Raw genomic sequence first — 18,250 nt, 5'->3', positions numbered from 1 at the left:
ATTTCATGAACCCTATCAGATGTGCGTCTCCATCCGAAGAAGGCTGGCGGATGCTTCTCCCTGTCTGGCAAGGAGCCATCCATCTTCGTTACCAGCTGGAACGGAAGAGTTGTTGTTGTTTATTTAAAGCCATTTAGAAATCTCTTCTCGTAAAGTATTTCAAAAGCAATTTTGCAATAAATGCATGAGCCATGGGGGGGAGAAGGAACAATTACATATAAGAAAAACAAACCTAACTTTTCTGCTAAGAAACCCAATTAAAAATACTTTTATATGTAAAACACCCACAAAACTTTAATCTATGGAACAGTGGCAATGATGGCCACTGTTTCGGATGACTTGAAATCCGCCTTGGCAACAACAAAATGAATTGGACTCCTTGGCAGGTTTTGAATAAACATACACAAATTTATTGATTGTTAACATAGTAGATAGATAATATAAGTATTTATACAATTTTACAGTAGGCAGAGAACAATATGAGTTGAGAAATCAGAGAGGGGCTGAGGGAAGTCTCGGGGTGGGCGGTTGATGGGGAGGTGGGGTGAAAAATGGGGGAAAATAATGAATATGAGATATTTTGATATTTTGATATGTTGAAATTGTTAATAAAAAAAATTCTATAAAAAAGAAATAAATCCGCCTTGGCGGGTAGCTCCGTTGATAGAGCATGAGACTTTTCATCTCAGGGTCAGGGGTTCAAGCCTCATGTTGGTCAAAAGATTCCTGCACTTCAGGGGGGTAGACTAGATGATACTCAGGGTCCCTTCCAACTCTGCAATGCTATGATTCTATGAAATGTGGATTAGATAAATTCATAGGCAGAAGCCTATCAAGGGATAGTAGCCTGGCTATGCTCTGCATCCATGTTGTTGTTGTTGTTTAGTCGTTTAGTCGTGTCCGACTCTTAGTGACCCCATGGACCAGAGCACGCCAGGCACTCCTGTCTTCCACTGCCTCCTGCAGTTTGGTCAAACTCATGCTGGTAGCTTTGAGAACACTATCCAACCATCTCGTCCTCTGTCATCTCCTTCTCCTTGTGCCCTCTATCTCTCCCAACATCAGGGTCTTTTCCAGGGAGTCTTCTCTTCTCATGAGGTGGCCAAAGTATTGGAGCCTCAGCTTCACAATCTGTCCTTCCAGTGAGCACCCAGGGCTGATTTCCTTCAGAATGGATAGGTTTGATCTTCTTGCAGTCCATGGGACTCTCAAGAGTCTCCTCCAGCACCACAATTCAAAAGCATCAATTCTTTGGCAATCAGCCTTCTTTATGGTCCAGCTCTCACTTCCATACATCACTACTGGGAAAACCATAGCTTTTACTATAAGGACCTTTGTTGGCTAGGTGATGTCTCTGCTTTTTAAGATGCTGTCTAGGTTTGTCATTGCTTTTCTCCCAAGAAGCAGGTGTCTTTTAATTTCGTGACTGCTGCCACCATCTGCAGTGATCATGGAGCCCAAGAAAGTAAAACCTCTCACTGCCTCCATTTCTTCCCCTTCTATTTGCCAGGAGGTGATGGGACCAGTGGCCATGATCTTCGTTTTTTTTGATGTTGAGCTTCAAACTGTATTTTGTGCTCTCCTGCATCCATTTCTGCATCCATAGTTGGAAGCAATAATGCTTCTGAATATCATTTGCTGGAAACCACAGGAGGGGAGATGGCTATTGTGCTAGGGTGCTCTTTGCAGGTTTCCCATTGGGGCATCTGGTTGGCCACTGTGAGAACAGGACGCTGGACTAGATGGGCCATTGGCCTGATCCAGCCGTGAACAACTTGGCTGGCTTTAAAAGAGAATTAATCCGAAAGACCCTTTATTTAGGGAGCGGTGGAGCTCTATTCCACTCACAAACGTTCCAGAAAGATGCCTATATAATGAGAAGTTCTAAATAGATGAAGAGAACATGGACACATTTTGTTAGACACCCGCAATTCTATTGACCGATTGCATTCGAATCGTAGCATTGTAGAGTTGGAAAGGGACCCCAAGAGTTATCTAGTCCAGCTCCCTGCAGTGCAGGAATCGCAGCATCTGAAGCAAGTGTTTCTGGAGCAGGGTTGGAGAGCTCAGAACTGGCCAGAAGCACGTTGACGTTAGCAAATGCACAATTGTAAAATACAGGATAATAATAAAAATTAACTGGTTAGAATCAATTAATTAAAATATATTGGAGCACATTTAGAACCAGCAATTAAAGGCCTTTCTGGGTGGGAAGGGCCTGTTCATGGAAAGATAGCAAAGAGTGATTCAATGTACCGGTAACCTCTCTCAGGAGGGAATCCCATGATATGGGTGCAGCCACAGAAGAGCTCTCTCTCTCTCTCTCTCTCTCTCTCTCTCTCTCTCTCTCTCTCTCTCTCTCCTTCCTTCCTTCCTTCCTTCCTTCCTTCTCTCTCTCTCTCCTTCCTTCCTTCCTTCCTTCCTTCCTTCTCTCTCTCTCTCTCTCTCTCTCTTTCTCTTTCCTTCCTTCCTTCTCTCTCTCTCTCTCTCTCCTTCCTTCCTTCCTTCCTTCTTTCCTTCTCTCTCCCTCTCTCTCTTTCCTTCCTTCTTTCCTTCCTTCCTTCCTTCCTTCTCTCTCTCCTTCCTTCCTTCCTTCCTTCCTTCCTTCCTTCCTTCCTTCCTTCTCTCTCTCTCTCTCTCTCTCTCTCTCTCTCCTTCCTTCCTTCCTTCCTTCCTTCTCTCTCTCTCTCTCTCTCTCTCTCTCTCTCTCTCTCTCTCTCTCTCTTTCCTTCCTTCCTTCCTTCTCTCTCTCTCTCTCCTTCCTTCTTTCCTTCTCTCTCCCTCTCCTTCCTTCCTTCCTTCCTTCCTTCCTTCCTTCTCTCTCTCTCTCCTTCCTTCCTTCCTTCCTTCCTTCCTTCCCCCCCCTCTCTCTCCCCCTCCCCCTCACCAACTGTGCCTCTCATACTGAGAGGACCAAGACAAGGTGCTCACCTGAGGATCTTAGCACTCAGACAGATTTGCAGAGGGATATACGATCTTTCAGGCAGCATGGATAATAACGATAGTTATTAGTAATAATGGATGTAGATAGGGTATATAGGGTAAAGGACAACTGAGAAAATGGGGAAAGAGGTGGAGGGGACAGAGAAGCAGGGAAAGGGGTGGAATTTTTCTCTCTGTGTGGCTTTCTTTTCTCTGGGAGGTTAAGTTGTAGAGATGGGGGGGGGGAGCAGTGAAAGCTCAATCTTCTGGATTTTCTACAGCTGGTGTGCCACCCCCTCCTCAGACCCAGTTGCCTTCCAGGTCTGCACAAATAATTTCTCTTAGTGTGTGTGCGCACGTGTAAGATGCTTTTCCCTGGCTCTGCAGAGCCTTAAAAACAACTAATGAAGCAATTATTCCAATCAGTCTGGGAAATTGCAACAAGGCTGCAGGGATGATGGCTTAGTCAATTTTGCCAGTGAAGAGGAGGAGGAGGAGGGGTGGGTGAGTGGGTGGGTTTATTTAAAGTCTCCAAGGACTCAGGCGCCTGCAAGGCCAGGAGGGGTTGTGAACAGTCACGGTGCTGATTTTCGGGTGGGGATGGGGGAGGAGTTTGCCCAGGCTACTCATAATAATACTAATAATAATAATTTTACAGTGGTGCCTCGCAAAACGAAAAGAATCCGTTCCGCGAGTCTCTTCGTCTTGTGGTTTTTTCGTCTTGCGAAGCAAGCCCATTAGCGGCTTAGCGGCTTAGCGCTATTAGCGGCTTAGCGGCCTTAGCGGATCAGCTGATAAGCGGTTTAGTGGATCAGCTGTTAAGCGGCTTAGCGGCTTAGGATCAGCTGATAAGCGGCTTAGCGGCTTGGGGAAAAGGGGGGGGGAGGAAAAAAACCCCGCAGGAACTCGCAAGACATTTTCGTCTTGCGAAGCAAGCCCATAGGAAATTCGTTTTGCGAAGCACCTCCAAAACGGAAAACCCTTTCGTCTAGCGGGTTTTCCGTCTTGCGAGGCATTCGTCTTGCGGGGCACCACTGTATTTATACCCCGCCCTCCCTGGCCAAAGCCAGGCTCAGAGCGGCTAACATCAAATATATAACATATTAACATAAAATCAGGCAATCAAGTAAAATACATCCTAAAATCAGATCAGAATCAAAGTGAAATCCAATCAGATGGCAGCCCACAGATTAGGGCTGGGGACCTTAAATGCTTACCAGCCTAACTGTTTGTACTGGTCTTATATGAGCCTGTGAGAAAAGTTGGAGGGCCACTTTCATACAAGTTCTTATAAGGAGAGAGGGGAAGTCAGGCTGAGCCCTGACCAAAGGCCTGGCGTAACAGCTCCGTCTTGCAGGCCCTGCGGAAAGATATCAGATCCTGCAAGACCCTGGTCTCTTGTGGCAGAGCATTCCACCAGGTCGGGGCCACGGCCAAAAAGAAAGGACTTCTTCATGCTGCTGCTTCTTTGACGATCCCTCATAGCCGAATAAGATTGTCTTCCATGAACACGGTCTAAACAGTGAGTCCGTAAGTGACTGTGGAGACCAGTTCTGGATCCACACGTCCTTCCACAGTGGGGACATAGGTTTCCGGGCAGGAGTTGATGACGGTGAGGGCTTGCCAAGCATGCCTTCCTCTCAGCACATTTCTCCCTTTCATCCTGAGTTCAAGCGTCTTCAAAGCCCATGGCACCTTTGCTAAAGGCTATAGGGATGTGCTCTTGTGCTTTGATCCTGCTGGCAGGCTTCTCATAGGCATTTATTTGGCCACTGGGAAAACAGAATTCTGGACTAGATGGGTCTTTGGGCTGATCCAGCAGAGCTCTTCTAATTTATTTGTGTTCTCGCTAGATCATAGAGAGAAGCACTGTAGAGGATAAAGCGATCAATGGCTCCTAGCTGCAATCACCATATCTGCCTCCACGTTCAGAGGCAGCTAGGCTCATTCATTCCAGTTGCTGGAAAGGAGCAGAGAGTGCTCTTGCATTCTGCCTGCGAGTTTCCTAGACAATGGACCCTCCAGGTCCCTTCCAACACTACAGTTCTGATTCCAAGATTTGATGAATCCAATGAAGGGCCCCAAGGAGAAAATTGGAGCGTTCTATTGTGTTTTAGTTTTGCTAAGCCTGCCTCTTGGAAGTGCTCAGTCCGGTGCCCTTGAGCAGCATCTGGTGGAAGCTTTTCCTTTTTTGAGTCTCATCCAAACTGGAGGCTCCCCCCTCCCTCCTCGCCCAACGCCTACATGCACAGGCACCACTGCCGAGGGGGTAAAAAAAGAGGTGAAACTCCAAATTGCTTCTTGGCTGTGTTTCGAAATTGCTTGTGACTTTCAGGGTCAAGCTACAAAGCAGGCTTCTCCGGCACGGAAATTGTCGGGGGTGGGAGCAGATAAAGGATTTTGCTCAGGGGGAAAGGGAGGCTTTCGGAGGGTGGAAGAAGTTCTTCCATTTTCAAGCTTGGAGGGACGGAGGCTGCAGGACTTGGGATATGTGGTCATAGGCTTGCAGAGCTGGATTTCTGCAAAGGCAGGTGCGTGGGGAAAGAGCACAAGGTGGCACAGTGCTGTCTCTCGGTCTGGTCTACAAATGCAGGAGAATACAGTGGACAATCGGGTTGCGAACGTGATCCGTGCGGGAGGCACGTTCGCAAAACACAACGCTGCATCTGTGCACACGCGGGTTGCGATTTGGCGCTTCTGCCCATGCGTAAAGCGCCATTTAGCGCATCTGTGTATGTGCGAGTGCCGAAACCCAGAAGTAACTCATTCTGGTACTTCCTGGTTTCGGTGCATCCGTAACCCGAAAAGGTGCAACCTGAAGCGTCTGTAACCCAAGGTATGACTGTAATAAGGTGCTGGGAGTCCTGAGGTGTTTGTTTAGAGAAAGGGTAGGACAGTGTTTTTCAACCACTGTTCTGCGGCACACTAGTGTGCCGCGAGATGTTGCCTGGTGTGCCGCGAGATGTTGCCTGGAGGGAGGCGGGGCGGCGGCGGCGAGGAGAGGCCGCCCAGCGTGGGGCTCTCGCCGTCTGCCTGCCTGGCTGCCTGCGAGCTCGGCGGGCAGTGCCTCCATCCGCAGCGCCCGCCTCGCGGCTCTCATTCCCTGCCCCTGCCAAAGCTCACCCAGCCAAGCCGCGCTCTCCTTCCTGCCTCGCTTTGCTGCCTCCTCCCCCCCCACCCCCAAAGCTTGGAGATTCCCCGGCGCCGACCCGCAGGTTTGACCCCCTTCTCACACCTGTTCGCGCTCCTTGCACAGAATGGGGCGGATGGGGAGGAACGGGGCTCGCCGCTGCCTCCGCTCGCCCTCCCCCCCTCCGCCGGCGGTCCCGCGATTCTTGGCTTTTTGGCAGTTGGCACAGAAGGAAGGCAAGGGGGAGGGGAAAAAATTGAAACTTACACTTTCGTGCGTCCCTCCCGGCGTGACGCTGCGCGCTGACGTCACGGGGCTGTAATGGTGGTGTGCCTCGAGATTTTTTTCATGAAACAAGTGTGCCTTTGCCCAAAAAAGGTTGGGAAAGACTGGGGTAGGGAGCCTCTGGCCTGTGGGTCTAATCAGGACCACTAAGCCTGTCCTTTTGGCCCATGGGGCTATTTTGCCCAAACTTGCACCAACCTGCCGTATGCCTGGCAGACATGCTTTGGGGCAGGAGTCTCTCTTACTGGGAAATGATATACAATGAATTGAAAAGGATGTTCAAAATAACTTTTGTAAAAACAAACAAACCAGAAGCTTTTCTTTTGGGAACCATAGGGACAGAACTACCTAAATTGAATAGAAATTTATTTATGTATAACTACAGCAACAAGAATGCTACTTGCCCCAAAGTGGAAAGAAGCAGAAGAAGTCCCAGCAAAGGAAGAATAGATATAAAAACTTACGGAATATGCAGAAATGGCGGAACTTACCAGAAGAACAAGAAATCAAGATAACAAACTTTTGATAAAAGAATGGAAATGCTTTATTGAATATTTACAGATAAATTGCAAACCGACAAAAACATCGGCAGGATTATTGTAAAAACCTGCAGTTTCATAACAGTACATATTTCAAGTAGATAATGAAATGAGCAAATTAAATGAATTTGGATATGCAGGCCTTCCCGGGCGTTTCCCCAACAATCTTTGCCCTCCGGGCTTTGTGAATACCTGGCTTCAAGAAACTCCATCAACAGATATCTGTCTGGTCCATTGATTATGGAGGCAGGGGGAGGTCTGGATTCCCCTCTTCTAGAGTGGAATCATTAGCCACTGGAACCAAGGAAATCTTTGGCATTATTTGAAGTTTCTACAGTTTTCTATATCGGATAGTCAGAGGAAACAGTACTATACATGGTGTTATAGGAATTCTAAGGTCTCATATATATATATAAATCATATGTTCATAAATGTACAAGGCAAACACATGCATAGGTATATAAACCATGTGTCTGAAATAGTACAGGAGAGCAATCCTGAAACCATTTTGACTCTCCCAAATTGACCTCAAATATTTCTCTGCAAGGAGGAAGGAAATGGGAAAGCCTCTCTGTTGTATTTTGCTTGCAAATCCTGTCTTAAGGGCGTATATGTGTATGAATAGGGTGTGCCTGTGACCTGGATTCAGGAATTAAAGCATTTACTATCACAAAAGAATGGGCACGCTGCCCAGGTAGAGCAATCACTGGCCATTATCAGGTGTCATAATAAAATTTAAGGTCTTATATATATAATCAATGTTCATAAATGTACCAACCAAGCACGTACATAGATCAGCAAAGGAAGACCGTCCTGAAACCATTTTGACTCCCAAGCTGACCAAATGTTTCTCTGCAAGGAGGGAGGAGGTGAAAAAAACCTTCCTTGTTACAGGAATTTAGAAATCACCATCTCAAAGGAATGGGCAGACTACCAGAAAAGGCAATGAGATAAGGACTGATCAGATAACCTGACAGACAGGAAAAACAACAACATTCAAATTTCTGTTGTAGACCACCTTTTCTGTGATGTACGTATGATGTTTGTGGGGGGTGGTCTTGGGTTACACCCCTTCTGTGATGTATGTATGATGTAGGGAGGGGTGGTCTTGAGCTCCAGGGCAGGGAATTTAAAATGTCTATATAATGGCAGGCACACCTTTGTTCTGGGTCCTCCTCCTTTCTCCTGCGTGTTGCAACCCTGTTGCAACAGCTTTAATAAAGATCAGGCTTACTAGCCACTTTGCTTCTCAATATTCTCTGGTTGGCCTCTGTTATTTTCTCCTACCAATAGGGAACCTACGTAAGGACTCTATACGGGCTCTTTGAAACCCCATAAGGGAAAAAGGGCAGATTTTGTTTACAAAAGAGGTATCCTGACAAACAGGATTTTTGTTGGAGATTTCCCCCTTCTGTGATCTATGTATGATGTTTTGGGGGGTGGTCTCTGGCTACAGGGTGGACAGTTTCAAAAGTCTATATAAGAGCTTGCGCACCATTGTTCTGGGTTCCTCTCTTTGTGGGGGGAGTGGGGGACCCTGTTGCAACACTTTAATAAAAATCAGGCTTACTAGCTGCTTGGCTTCTCAATATTCTCTGGTTGGCCTCTGTTATTTTCTCCTTCTGATAGGGAACCTACTTAAGGACTCTATACAGGCTCTTGGATACTGTGATAGGAATTTTTGTTTCCAACAATACCCCTCAAGGGAAAAGGGAGCAGTTTTTCTAATAATAATAATAATAATAATAATAATAATAATAATAATAATGGTATATGCTTATTGCTACAATTTTATGGACTGCTTTTCTGAGCCTCTTTGCAATTGTGTATGTATGGTGCCTGTCTCAACTGTCATTGTCCTGGCCTCAGTTAGAGGCTGTGGTGGGAACTTTTTGGGGGGTGTCGTTAAACTGCCCCCCATTCCTGGTTTTAACAGGCGAGACCCATCCCTTGCCGTCTGTCAAGAGCATTGTTCTCCACCCCGTGACAAGCCATGGCGTGGCAGCTGGTGGAGGAAGGAGAAAGCTGTGGGTTTTGTCTGTGTGTGTTTGTTCCAGCATGGAGAATAAATAACAAGGTTATAAATACCGGAGGGGAGTGTGGGGAGGGGACGAGGAGAGGAAGATCTTCTCTCAGCCTTAATGAGAGGGAGAAAGGAGCCTTGATATATTTCATCCTGCAGCGTAAAAAATAAATTTAAAAAATCTCTTCCGTGCCAGACAGTCTGGACAAGGCCACTAAACTAGATGCCTCAATGGGATAGTGATCCAAGCCGCGAAGCGGAGGCGAGAAAGGATTCACTTCGGTGCCTGTAGGGATGGTTGAGAGAATGATTGAGGGCTCCCTCTGCAAAGGGCTTGGAAAAGGAGTCAAATAAAAAAAGGGACAGAGAAAAGAAGAGTCAAGGCTGCTGTCTCGATCTGGCAGCTTGCCACTTTGTGGTTCTGAGACAGTTTGTAGAGGAGCATAGCGAGAGTACCTTTTAAAAATTATATTAAATTAAATTATTTATTTAATTTAGGTATATACAACCCTTATAATAATTAGGTATATACAACCCTTTTAATAATTAGGTATATACAACCCTTCATCCAAGGATCACAGTGGTTTACAGTAAGTGTTGGAAATGTAAAGAAAAAGAAGGTTCTTTTTATCATAACTGGTGGTCTTGAAGTAAGGTTGATGCTTACTGGGAAACGATATATACAGTGGTACCTCGGGTTACAGATGCTTCAGGTTACAGACTCCGCTAACCCAGAAATAGTACCTTGGGTTAAGAACTTTGCTTCAGGATGAGAACAGAAATCGTGCGGCGGTGGCTCACTAGCAGTGGGAGGCCCCATTAGCTAAAGTGGTGCTTCAGGTTAAGAACAGTTTCAGGTTAAGAACGGACCTCCGGAACGAATTAAGTACGTAACCAGAGGTACCACTGTATAATGAATTGAAAGGGATGTTTAAAATAATGTTTGTAAAGAAACAACAACCAGAAGCTTTCCTTTTAGGAATTATAGGAACAGAACTACCCAAACTGTACAGAAATTATTCATGTACAGTCATACCTCAGGTTACGAACGCTGCGGGTTGCAGGTTTTTCGGTTGCGGACCGTGCCAAACCCGGAAGTACCGGAACAGGTTACTTCCGGGTTTTGGCACTCGTGAATGCACAGAAGCACAAAATGACATCATGCACATGTGCAGAAGTGCCGAATCGCGTCACGTGCATGCTCACATGCAGCGCTTCAGGTTGTGAACGTGCCTTCCGCACCGATCATGTTCACAATCCGAGGTATGACTGTATGCAACTATAGCGGCAAGAATGTTACTTGCCCCCAAATGTGAAGAATCAGAAGTCCTAGCAAAAGAAGAATGGATACAAAAACTTGTGGAACTGCAGTTTTATAAGAGTTTATATTTAAAGTAGTTAAATAAATGAGAAAGTCAAGTTACCGGTAATCTGGATATGCAGAAAATATAAAAAATTTACAGAACTGCAGAAAGAGGAGGAAGGAAGGCAAATTTTGAAATGTTAAAATGACTGTAAAATTATTGAAGTGTGTAAAACTGAAAATCATAAATAAAATAAAAAATACAGTATAGAATGCCACCCAACATTTCTCCAATGAATATATTATTATTATTATTATTATTATTATTATTATTATTATTATTATTATTATTATTATTTATACCCTGCCCATCTGACTGGGTCGCCCCAGCCACAATGGGTGGCTTCTAACATATATAAAACATAATAAAACACAAAACATAAAAAACCTTTGTATAGTTTTATAGTTCCTTATCTCCTTGGCACGGGGGTCACATAATTCCATACATGCCAACATTGCTTCAGTAAAAATAGGGATGGCCTAAGGAAAAGCAGGACATTCCGGGATCAAATCAGAAACCAGGACGGCCTCTGTAAATCCAGGACTGTCCCTGGAAAATAGAGACACTTGGAGGTTCTGACATATGAGGATTGCCTTTGAGGAGCGGTTTGTTTATTTCAGAGATCTGGGGCCCTAAGTTGTTGATGGAACCCCAGGTCCCATCAGCACAAGCCGGCATTACCAAGAGTCGTCGTCGTCGTCTTCTTCTTCTTCTTCTTCTTCTTCTTCTTCTTCTTCTTCTTCGATCACGTAACTGATGACAGCAGTTGAAGTCTTTGATATTCATTTCGTTTCTTTCAGGGACGAGAAACCTCTGCCCCTCCATATATTGTTTGACCCCCCCCCAGCTGCCTTGACCCCCAGCCAGCATGGTCAATAGTAAAAGAAAATGTGCGCTATGGTCCAGCAACTTTCAGAAAGGCTCCTAGGTTCTTGTTTATTTGTTGCTGTTGTTTTAAATTGGTCTACCACCCACACCAAATTGGAACTTCAAGGTGGTTTACACAAATGGAAAAAGAACTGTTTGACAATGATACAGAAATATACCCCCGAAAGCAGCGGATAAAAGCATGATTGCAGATTTAGAATCATATCACATTTGGCCGTGGGAGATGCGCCAATTGCAATTTGAAGACTCAGTTAAGAAGACAATTTTGGACACTTTTGTAGAGTTATTTATGTATAATGCACAGCTTTTGACACGACACCCTCTCCTCTCCTTGTGCTATTTCTATAGCTGAGTAATATTTTTTACTGGTGATGAGGTTATTAAGGCTATAATCTAGTATATATTGCCATTGCCCTCAGTAGGGTTTTTATTGGGTTCTACCGAAGGGACACAGGTGGCGCTGTGGGTTAAACCACAGAGCCTAGAACTTGCCGATCAGAAGGTCGGTGGTTCGAATCCCCATGATGGGGTGAGCTCCCATTGCTCGGTCCCTGCTCCTGCTAACCTAGCAGTTCGAAAGTACACCAAAAAGTGCAAGTAGATAAATAGGTACCACTCCGGCGGGAAGGTAAACGGCGTTTCCGTGTGCTGCTCTGATTCGCCAGAAGCACCTTAGTCATGCTGGCCACATGACTCGGAAGCTGTACGCCGGCTCCCTCGGCCAATAAAGTGAGATGAGCGCCGCAACCCCAGAGTCGGCCACGACTGGACCTAATGGTCAGGGGTCCCTTTACCTTTACCTTTATTGAGGATACTGTACCTGAGAGACATCAAAGATTTGGAGTTCTAGTTCTGGGATTGATGGGAGTTGTAGTCCAGCAACATGGGGAGGGCCGCTGTTTCTGCATCCCTGATTTAAAACATGGTTTGTCCACCAGACTATGGAACAAACCATGGCTTGTTTCTCCAAAGTTTGCTTTGTTTTCCAGCTGTTCTTGCCTCATTCGTTATTAGTTTGGTGTCTGAGGCGCAATAGTCAAGCACACCACAGTTAAGAATGGGTATTAGGTTCTCACGAGTCATGATTAAAGTAACCCAAGGCTCATAAACCAGAAACAAACCATGGTTTCAGATTGTTGTTTGTCAGCAGGAAACAACCCTTGCTTAAGCTGCTGGGCAATGCTCACACATAATGCTAAGCTACATTTGAATGCAGCACGGTTTAATAAGCTATGGTCTTGCATTAAAATAATAGAATTGCAGAGTTGGAAGGGACCCTGAGGATCACCTAGTCAAGGAGAACTACTTGAAAATGATGTACAGATGGTATTTAACTCCGATTAGGCTTGCTGAGATGTATAAGATTGAATCAGATAAGTGCTGGAAATTGGAAGAGCTGAAGGGAACATTCTTTGATATGTCGTGGACCTGAAGATGGGTAAAAGAATATTGGGAAATACAGCGGTACCTCGGGTTTCAAACACTTCAGGTCACAAATGCTTCAGGTTACAGACTCTGCTAACCCGGAAGTAGTACCTCAGGTTAATAACTTTACCTCAGGATGAGAACAGAAATTGTGTGGTGGCAGCGCGGCGACACTGGGAGGCCCCGTTAGCTAAAGTGGTACCTCAGGTTAAGAACAGACCTCCGGAACGAATTCAGTTCTTAACCAGAGGTACCACAGTAATCCATAATGAATTGGAAAAAATGTTTAAAAGTACAGTGGTAACTCGGTTTATGAATTTACTACGTTCCGGAAGTCCATTCTTAAACCAAAGCAGTTCTTAAACAGAGGTGCGCTTTCCCTAATGAGGCCTCCCGTCGCCGGTGCCCTTCCACCGTTTGGTTTCCGTTTGTAGACCAAGGTAAAGTTTGCAAACCAGGGCACTACTTCTGGTTTTGTGGAGTTCATAAACTGAATAGTTAGTAAGCAGGGCTGTTCTTAAACTGAGGTACCACTGTACTTCCTCCAAAAAACCCTGAGCCCTTTCCGTGGGGGATAATTGGAAATTCCCAGGTGTCAAAAAAAGTTTTTTTATGTATTCCACTACGGTGGCCCGTGTTTTGTTAGCCCCAAAATGGAAAATGAGCAGCTTAAACTGATGAAATATGCACAGCTTGTGAACCTAACATATAGAATAAGAGAAGGGGAGAACATACCTTTAAAGAAGATTGGAAAACATTTATTGAATATTTTTTTGGGGGGGGAATTGTGTACACTTGAAAACATTGGCAGCATTAAGATAAATTCAACAGTGTAGACAAGTTTTGATGGCTGTAATATTGGAATACCGAATGGTTTAGTTTATGTAAAATATGCAGGGATTTATGATATGTAAAATGAACCATTGAAAGAAAAGGGAAGTCACTGATATTTTAAGACTGCTTAAATGAGTATTTTAAATTGTAAAACAGAAAATTTAAGTGTGTGTGTGTGTGTGTGTGTGTGTGTGTGTAAAAAGATTATCTGGTTCAATGCCCTGCACTGCAGGAATATGCAGCTGTCCCATTCAACCTTGGAGTTATCAGTCCCTCGCTCTAACCAACTCAGCTATCCAGTTATGTGTGTTCTAAACGGGGGGGGGGGGGGAATTGACCTTTTAGAATTTTATATGGTAATATTCAGTTATGCCACAGTTGCACTATGGTCCAAGGTCCTATTTTATTGCAGGGAATCAAATCCATAGATTCTAAAGTGTTCTATAGCCATGCCTGTACTCCTTAACATTGTTTCTGTTGTAAGGGCTACACACACATGAGACAAAATAACTACCCGCAGGACAGTGATAAGGAAGAGCACACATTTTATTCACACATGCTATCAGCAAGGATGCGGGCTCAGGCCTGAGAGAAATGGTTATGCAAAATACTAGGATGTGCCCAGACTTGTTCCGAACAGGAAAAGCAATTAGTGCCTCTAGCAATGTCACACCTGTGGGGAACGTCACACCTGTGGGGAAGGAAGCAGATGGAAAACTATTAGCACGAGTGGCACTGTGGGTTAAACCACAGAGCCTAGGGCTTGCCAATCAGAAGGTCGGCGGTTCAAATCCCCACGATGGGGTGAGCTCCTGTTGCTCAGTCCCTGCTCCTGCCAACCTAGCAGTTTGAAAGCACGCCAGTGCAAGTAGATAAATAGGTACCACTCCAGCAGGAAGGTAAATGGTGTTTCCTTGCGCTGCTCTGGTTTGCCAGACGCGGCTTAGTCATGCTGGCCACATGACCCGGAAGCTGTACGCCGGCTCCCATGGCCAATAAAGCAAGATGAGCGCCGCAACCCCAGAGTCGTCCGTGACTGGAACTAATGGTCAGGGGTCCCTTCCAAAACGGAATGCCAGCCTCTTAAGCTCACACCCTTTTCTCTTTCCTTTTGGCCTCCAGGTATCAAGGATGGATGCTGAGGATGACCCGTTGTTGCAAGATGCTTGGGTGAATGAGGAAGAGGAGGTAACCACCGGCCCCCGCAAAAGAACAGAAGGGCTCCAGCTCTGTGGGAAGTGCCAGTGGAATCCCAGGCCACGGACTCCAGCCACAGCTCTGCCTACCTCTAGTTTTTGGAATGCCGTGGGTTGGATCTTCACCAACCCCTACTCGGCCAGCCTCATCCTCTTCTTGGGCTGTGCCATCCCAACCACCCTAGCCATTGTCATGTTCCTGCATTACCCAGCTCTGGACATCGACATCTCGTACAACGCCTTCGAGATCCGCAACCACGAGTCCTCGCAGCGCTTTGACGCCCTGGCCTCGGCCCTCAAGTCCCAGTTCGGCTCCTGGGGCCGCAACCGCCGGGACCTGACGGACTTCAACTCGGAGACTTTGCAGAAGCTGATCTTCGAGCAGCTGCAGCACCTTCACCGCAATGCCTCGCGGCCGGCTGGCACTGCCAGGCGGAAGCGCAGAAGCCTAAACCAAGAGAGGACTAGCCCCCAGGGTGAATCTGGTTCGGCCAACCAAACCTCCCGCCAGCCACGGAGCGCCCTGTCCCACTGGGAGTACTCCAATGCGGTTGTGAGCACCAACACACAAACCCATGCACACTGGCGCATCGAGCTCATTTTCCTGGCCCGTGGAGACGCTGAGAACAACATCTTCACCTCTGAGCGCCTGGTCACCATCCACGAGATTGAGCGCAAAATCATGGACCACCCTCACTTCCGGGACTTTTGCTGGAAGCCCCATGAGGTCCTCAAAGATCTCCCACTGGGTTCCTACTCCTACTGTTCCCCTCCTAGTTCTCTCATGACTTACTTCTTCCCCACGGAGAGGGGTGGGAAGATCTACTACGATGGCCTAGGGCAGGATCTGGCTGACATTCAAGGTGAGAATTGTTGGGTCAGGGCACCGGCCCAACCATCAGGCAGACAAAATGCTTTGCTTTGAGATATCCGGCCAGTTGTTGGTGCTCTTGGGATCTCATATGGCCTTGCAAATAAGTTCATAAAAGCTCTCCAGGCTATCGGTTCCTGCTGTGTTTATGCCCTGATTAAAATCTTTCCTGGTGAGGAAACTGTGGTACTCCAAGTGACTGTGTTCTGCCACTAGGTGTCGCTAGAATGCACTTGGCACAGCTAGCATATCTCTTTTTCCCTGCAGACACAAGGGTTGGATTTTTGCCCTACAGCAGGGGGTGGGGGAACATCTGTGACCCTCCAGATGTTGTTGGACTCTATCAGCACCAGCCTCAATGAGGGAGCCTGTTGTGGGCACGCCTGGTTGTGCCTCCTCAGAAATGTGTGCCTGGCACCATAAGCCCCTGGAAGCTACCCTAGACCAAACTAGAGCATTGGTTCAGTATTGTCCACACTGACTGGCAGTGGCTCTGGGGGCAGGTCTCTTTTCCAACCCTACCTGGAGTTGCCGGAAACCTTTTGTAATGGTTGGTTCTCTCCCACAGAAGCGAAACAACTCCAGCAGTAATCAACTCAGGTTTATTGCTCAAAACACACAAATCACTCTGAAGCTCAGTCACTCAGCATCTGCTTCCAAATTAGCTGTTGCCGAGTCTGAGTTACGCCCCTTCCTCTTCCCACATTTAAAGCCCCACTTTCGCTTCCTTTCCTGTTCACACCTCTCATTAATTCTTGCGCACCTACGCATCATGGGATGGGCTATTTCCAGTGGCCCTCCCTCTGAGTCTGAGCTTAAACTGTCAGTCTGCGTCTTCCCCCTTGAACTCCTCCCTTCCTTCTCCATGTTCTCGGAGCTCAGGCTTCTACTGCAATGCGCTCCATGTGGGGCTACCTTTGAAGGTGACCCGGAAACTACAGCTAATCTAGAAAGCGGCAGCTAGACTGGGGACCAGGAGCGGCCACCAAGACCACATAACACTGGTCTTGAAAGACCTACACTGGCTCCTAGTACGTTTCTAAGCACAATTCAAAGTATTGGTGCTGTCCTTTAAAGCCCTAAACGGCTTTGGTCCAGTATACCTGAAGGAGTGTCTCCACCCGCATCGTTCTGCCCGGACACTGAGGTCCAGTGCCGAGGGCCTTCTGGCGGTTCCCTCGCTGCGAAAAGCAAAGCTACAGGGAACTAGGCAGAGGGCCTTCTTGGTAGTGGTGCCCGCCCTGTGGAACGCCCTTCCACCAGATGTCAAAAAGGGAAAAAAACTACCAGACTTTTAGAAGGCATCTGTTTAGGGAAGCTGCTTAAAAGCTTCCCTAAACACCTAAATGTTTAATAGGTTATTGTATTTTAGTGTTTTGTTGGAAGCCGCCCAGAGTGGCTGGGGGGACTCAGCCAGATGGGCGGGGTATAAATAATAAATTATTATTATAATAATATTATTATTAACTAGGCTGTTCCTCCCTCGTTCTGCATTCCTGCTTAATTACCTCCTCCTGCCTCTCCATGCTCTCCCCCTGTCAGCAATGGGACACAGCTGACACTTTCTGTTCTACCCCTGAGCCAGGGTCTCATACAGAGGCCTCCTCCATCACTTGCCACTTGGTCCTTTTAACTGGACATGGCAGGGGTTGAACCCAGGACCCTCCGGCATGCAAAGCTGGTGTTCTAAGGCTGAGCCACAGTCTCCCTCTGAAAACCTCTGATCTCTCTCTACCTGCCCCAAGGTTCCCTGGAGCTTGCAATGACCCACCCAGAGTTCTACTGGTATGTGGATGAGGGTCTGTCGGTGGAGAACCGGAAGAGCTCCCTCTTGCGCAGTGAGATCCTCTTTGGTGCTCCGTTGCCAAGCTACTACTCAGTGGAGGACCGGTGGGAAGAACAACGGAGGAAGTTCCAGAGTTTCGTGGTCACCTACGTGGCTTTGCTGGCCAAACAATCCACCAGGTGAGCAAGGAAGGTATTTCGCCCGTGGGTGCAAAGCACTTCCAAGCTTGCCCCAACCCACTCTGCTTTTTTGCTGGAAGGAACCATAATACCTGAAAGAGTGTCTACACCCCCATCATTCAGCCCGGACACTGAGGTCCGGCCCCAAGGGCCTTCTGAAGGGTCCCGCACTGCAAGAAGTGAGGTTACAGGGAACCAGGCAGAGGGCCTTCTCAGTAGTGGCACCTGCCCTGTGGAATGCCCTCCCACCAGATGTCAAGGAAATAAACAACTACCAGACTTTTAGAAGACATCTGAAGGCAGCCGTGTTTAAGGAAGTTTTTAATGTTTGATGTTTCATCGTGTTTTTAATATTCTGTTGGGAGCCACCCAGAGTGGCTGGGGAAATCCAGCCAGATGGGCAGGGTATAAATAATAAATTATGATGATGATGTTGTTGTTGCTGCAGCCCTTTGTCTGGTAGAGGAGGGTCCATTAAGTCTTCCAAGTTCCAAAAAGTGAAGTGTCTAGTCCTCATGGAGACATACAGACTCCAAATCTAAGGACACAGAGCCTCTCTTGTGGGTGCTCTTGAGATGAGGCTGTTTTGACTTTCTGAGACTAGCAGGCAGTGTTAGCCGCTCCATTAGGGAGGGTGCCAGCCACCGCTGCATTTGATGTCCCTTTCTCCTTTGTCTGGACAGGGTAGGCCACTCGTCTTGCCCACCTCCTGCCCCATCAGGATGGGCCCTGCCTTTTGGCAGCTGCTGGAGGGCAGGCAGCATGACCCTAGACTGACCCGCCCCCCTTGGTGGGCAAGGAGATTTGA

The 18,250-nt window shown here is 46.9% G+C and overlaps 1 protein-coding gene across 5 annotated transcripts in view; it reads left to right on the top strand.

Annotated features, from left to right (window-relative positions):
* Positions 1-18,250, top strand: part of DISP3 (dispatched RND transporter family member 3) — an 81,059-nt gene that overhangs the window by 27,172 nt on the left and 35,637 nt on the right. For 4 of the 5 annotated variants that reach the window (XM_083512670.1, XM_083512671.1, XM_083512669.1 and 1 more), the window contains exons 2-3: positions 14,533-15,469; positions 17,223-17,442. In XM_083512670.1, coding sequence (XP_083368796.1) covers positions 14,533-15,469; positions 17,223-17,442 — 1,157 coding nt within the window. Of the gene's footprint in view, positions 1-11,090; positions 11,192-14,532; positions 15,470-17,222; positions 17,443-18,250 lie in introns of those variants that run through there. The other variant, XM_083512672.1, reaches the window with a different exon arrangement.

The sequence above is a fragment of the Podarcis liolepis genome (assembly GCF_965112155.1).
Source record: "Podarcis liolepis genome assembly, chromosome: 7".
In the NCBI taxonomy this organism is placed as follows: domain Eukaryota; kingdom Metazoa; phylum Chordata; class Lepidosauria; order Squamata; family Lacertidae; genus Podarcis; species Podarcis liolepis.
Note: the sequence above shows the minus strand (reverse complement) of the source record. Positions and strands in the feature narration are given on the sequence as shown.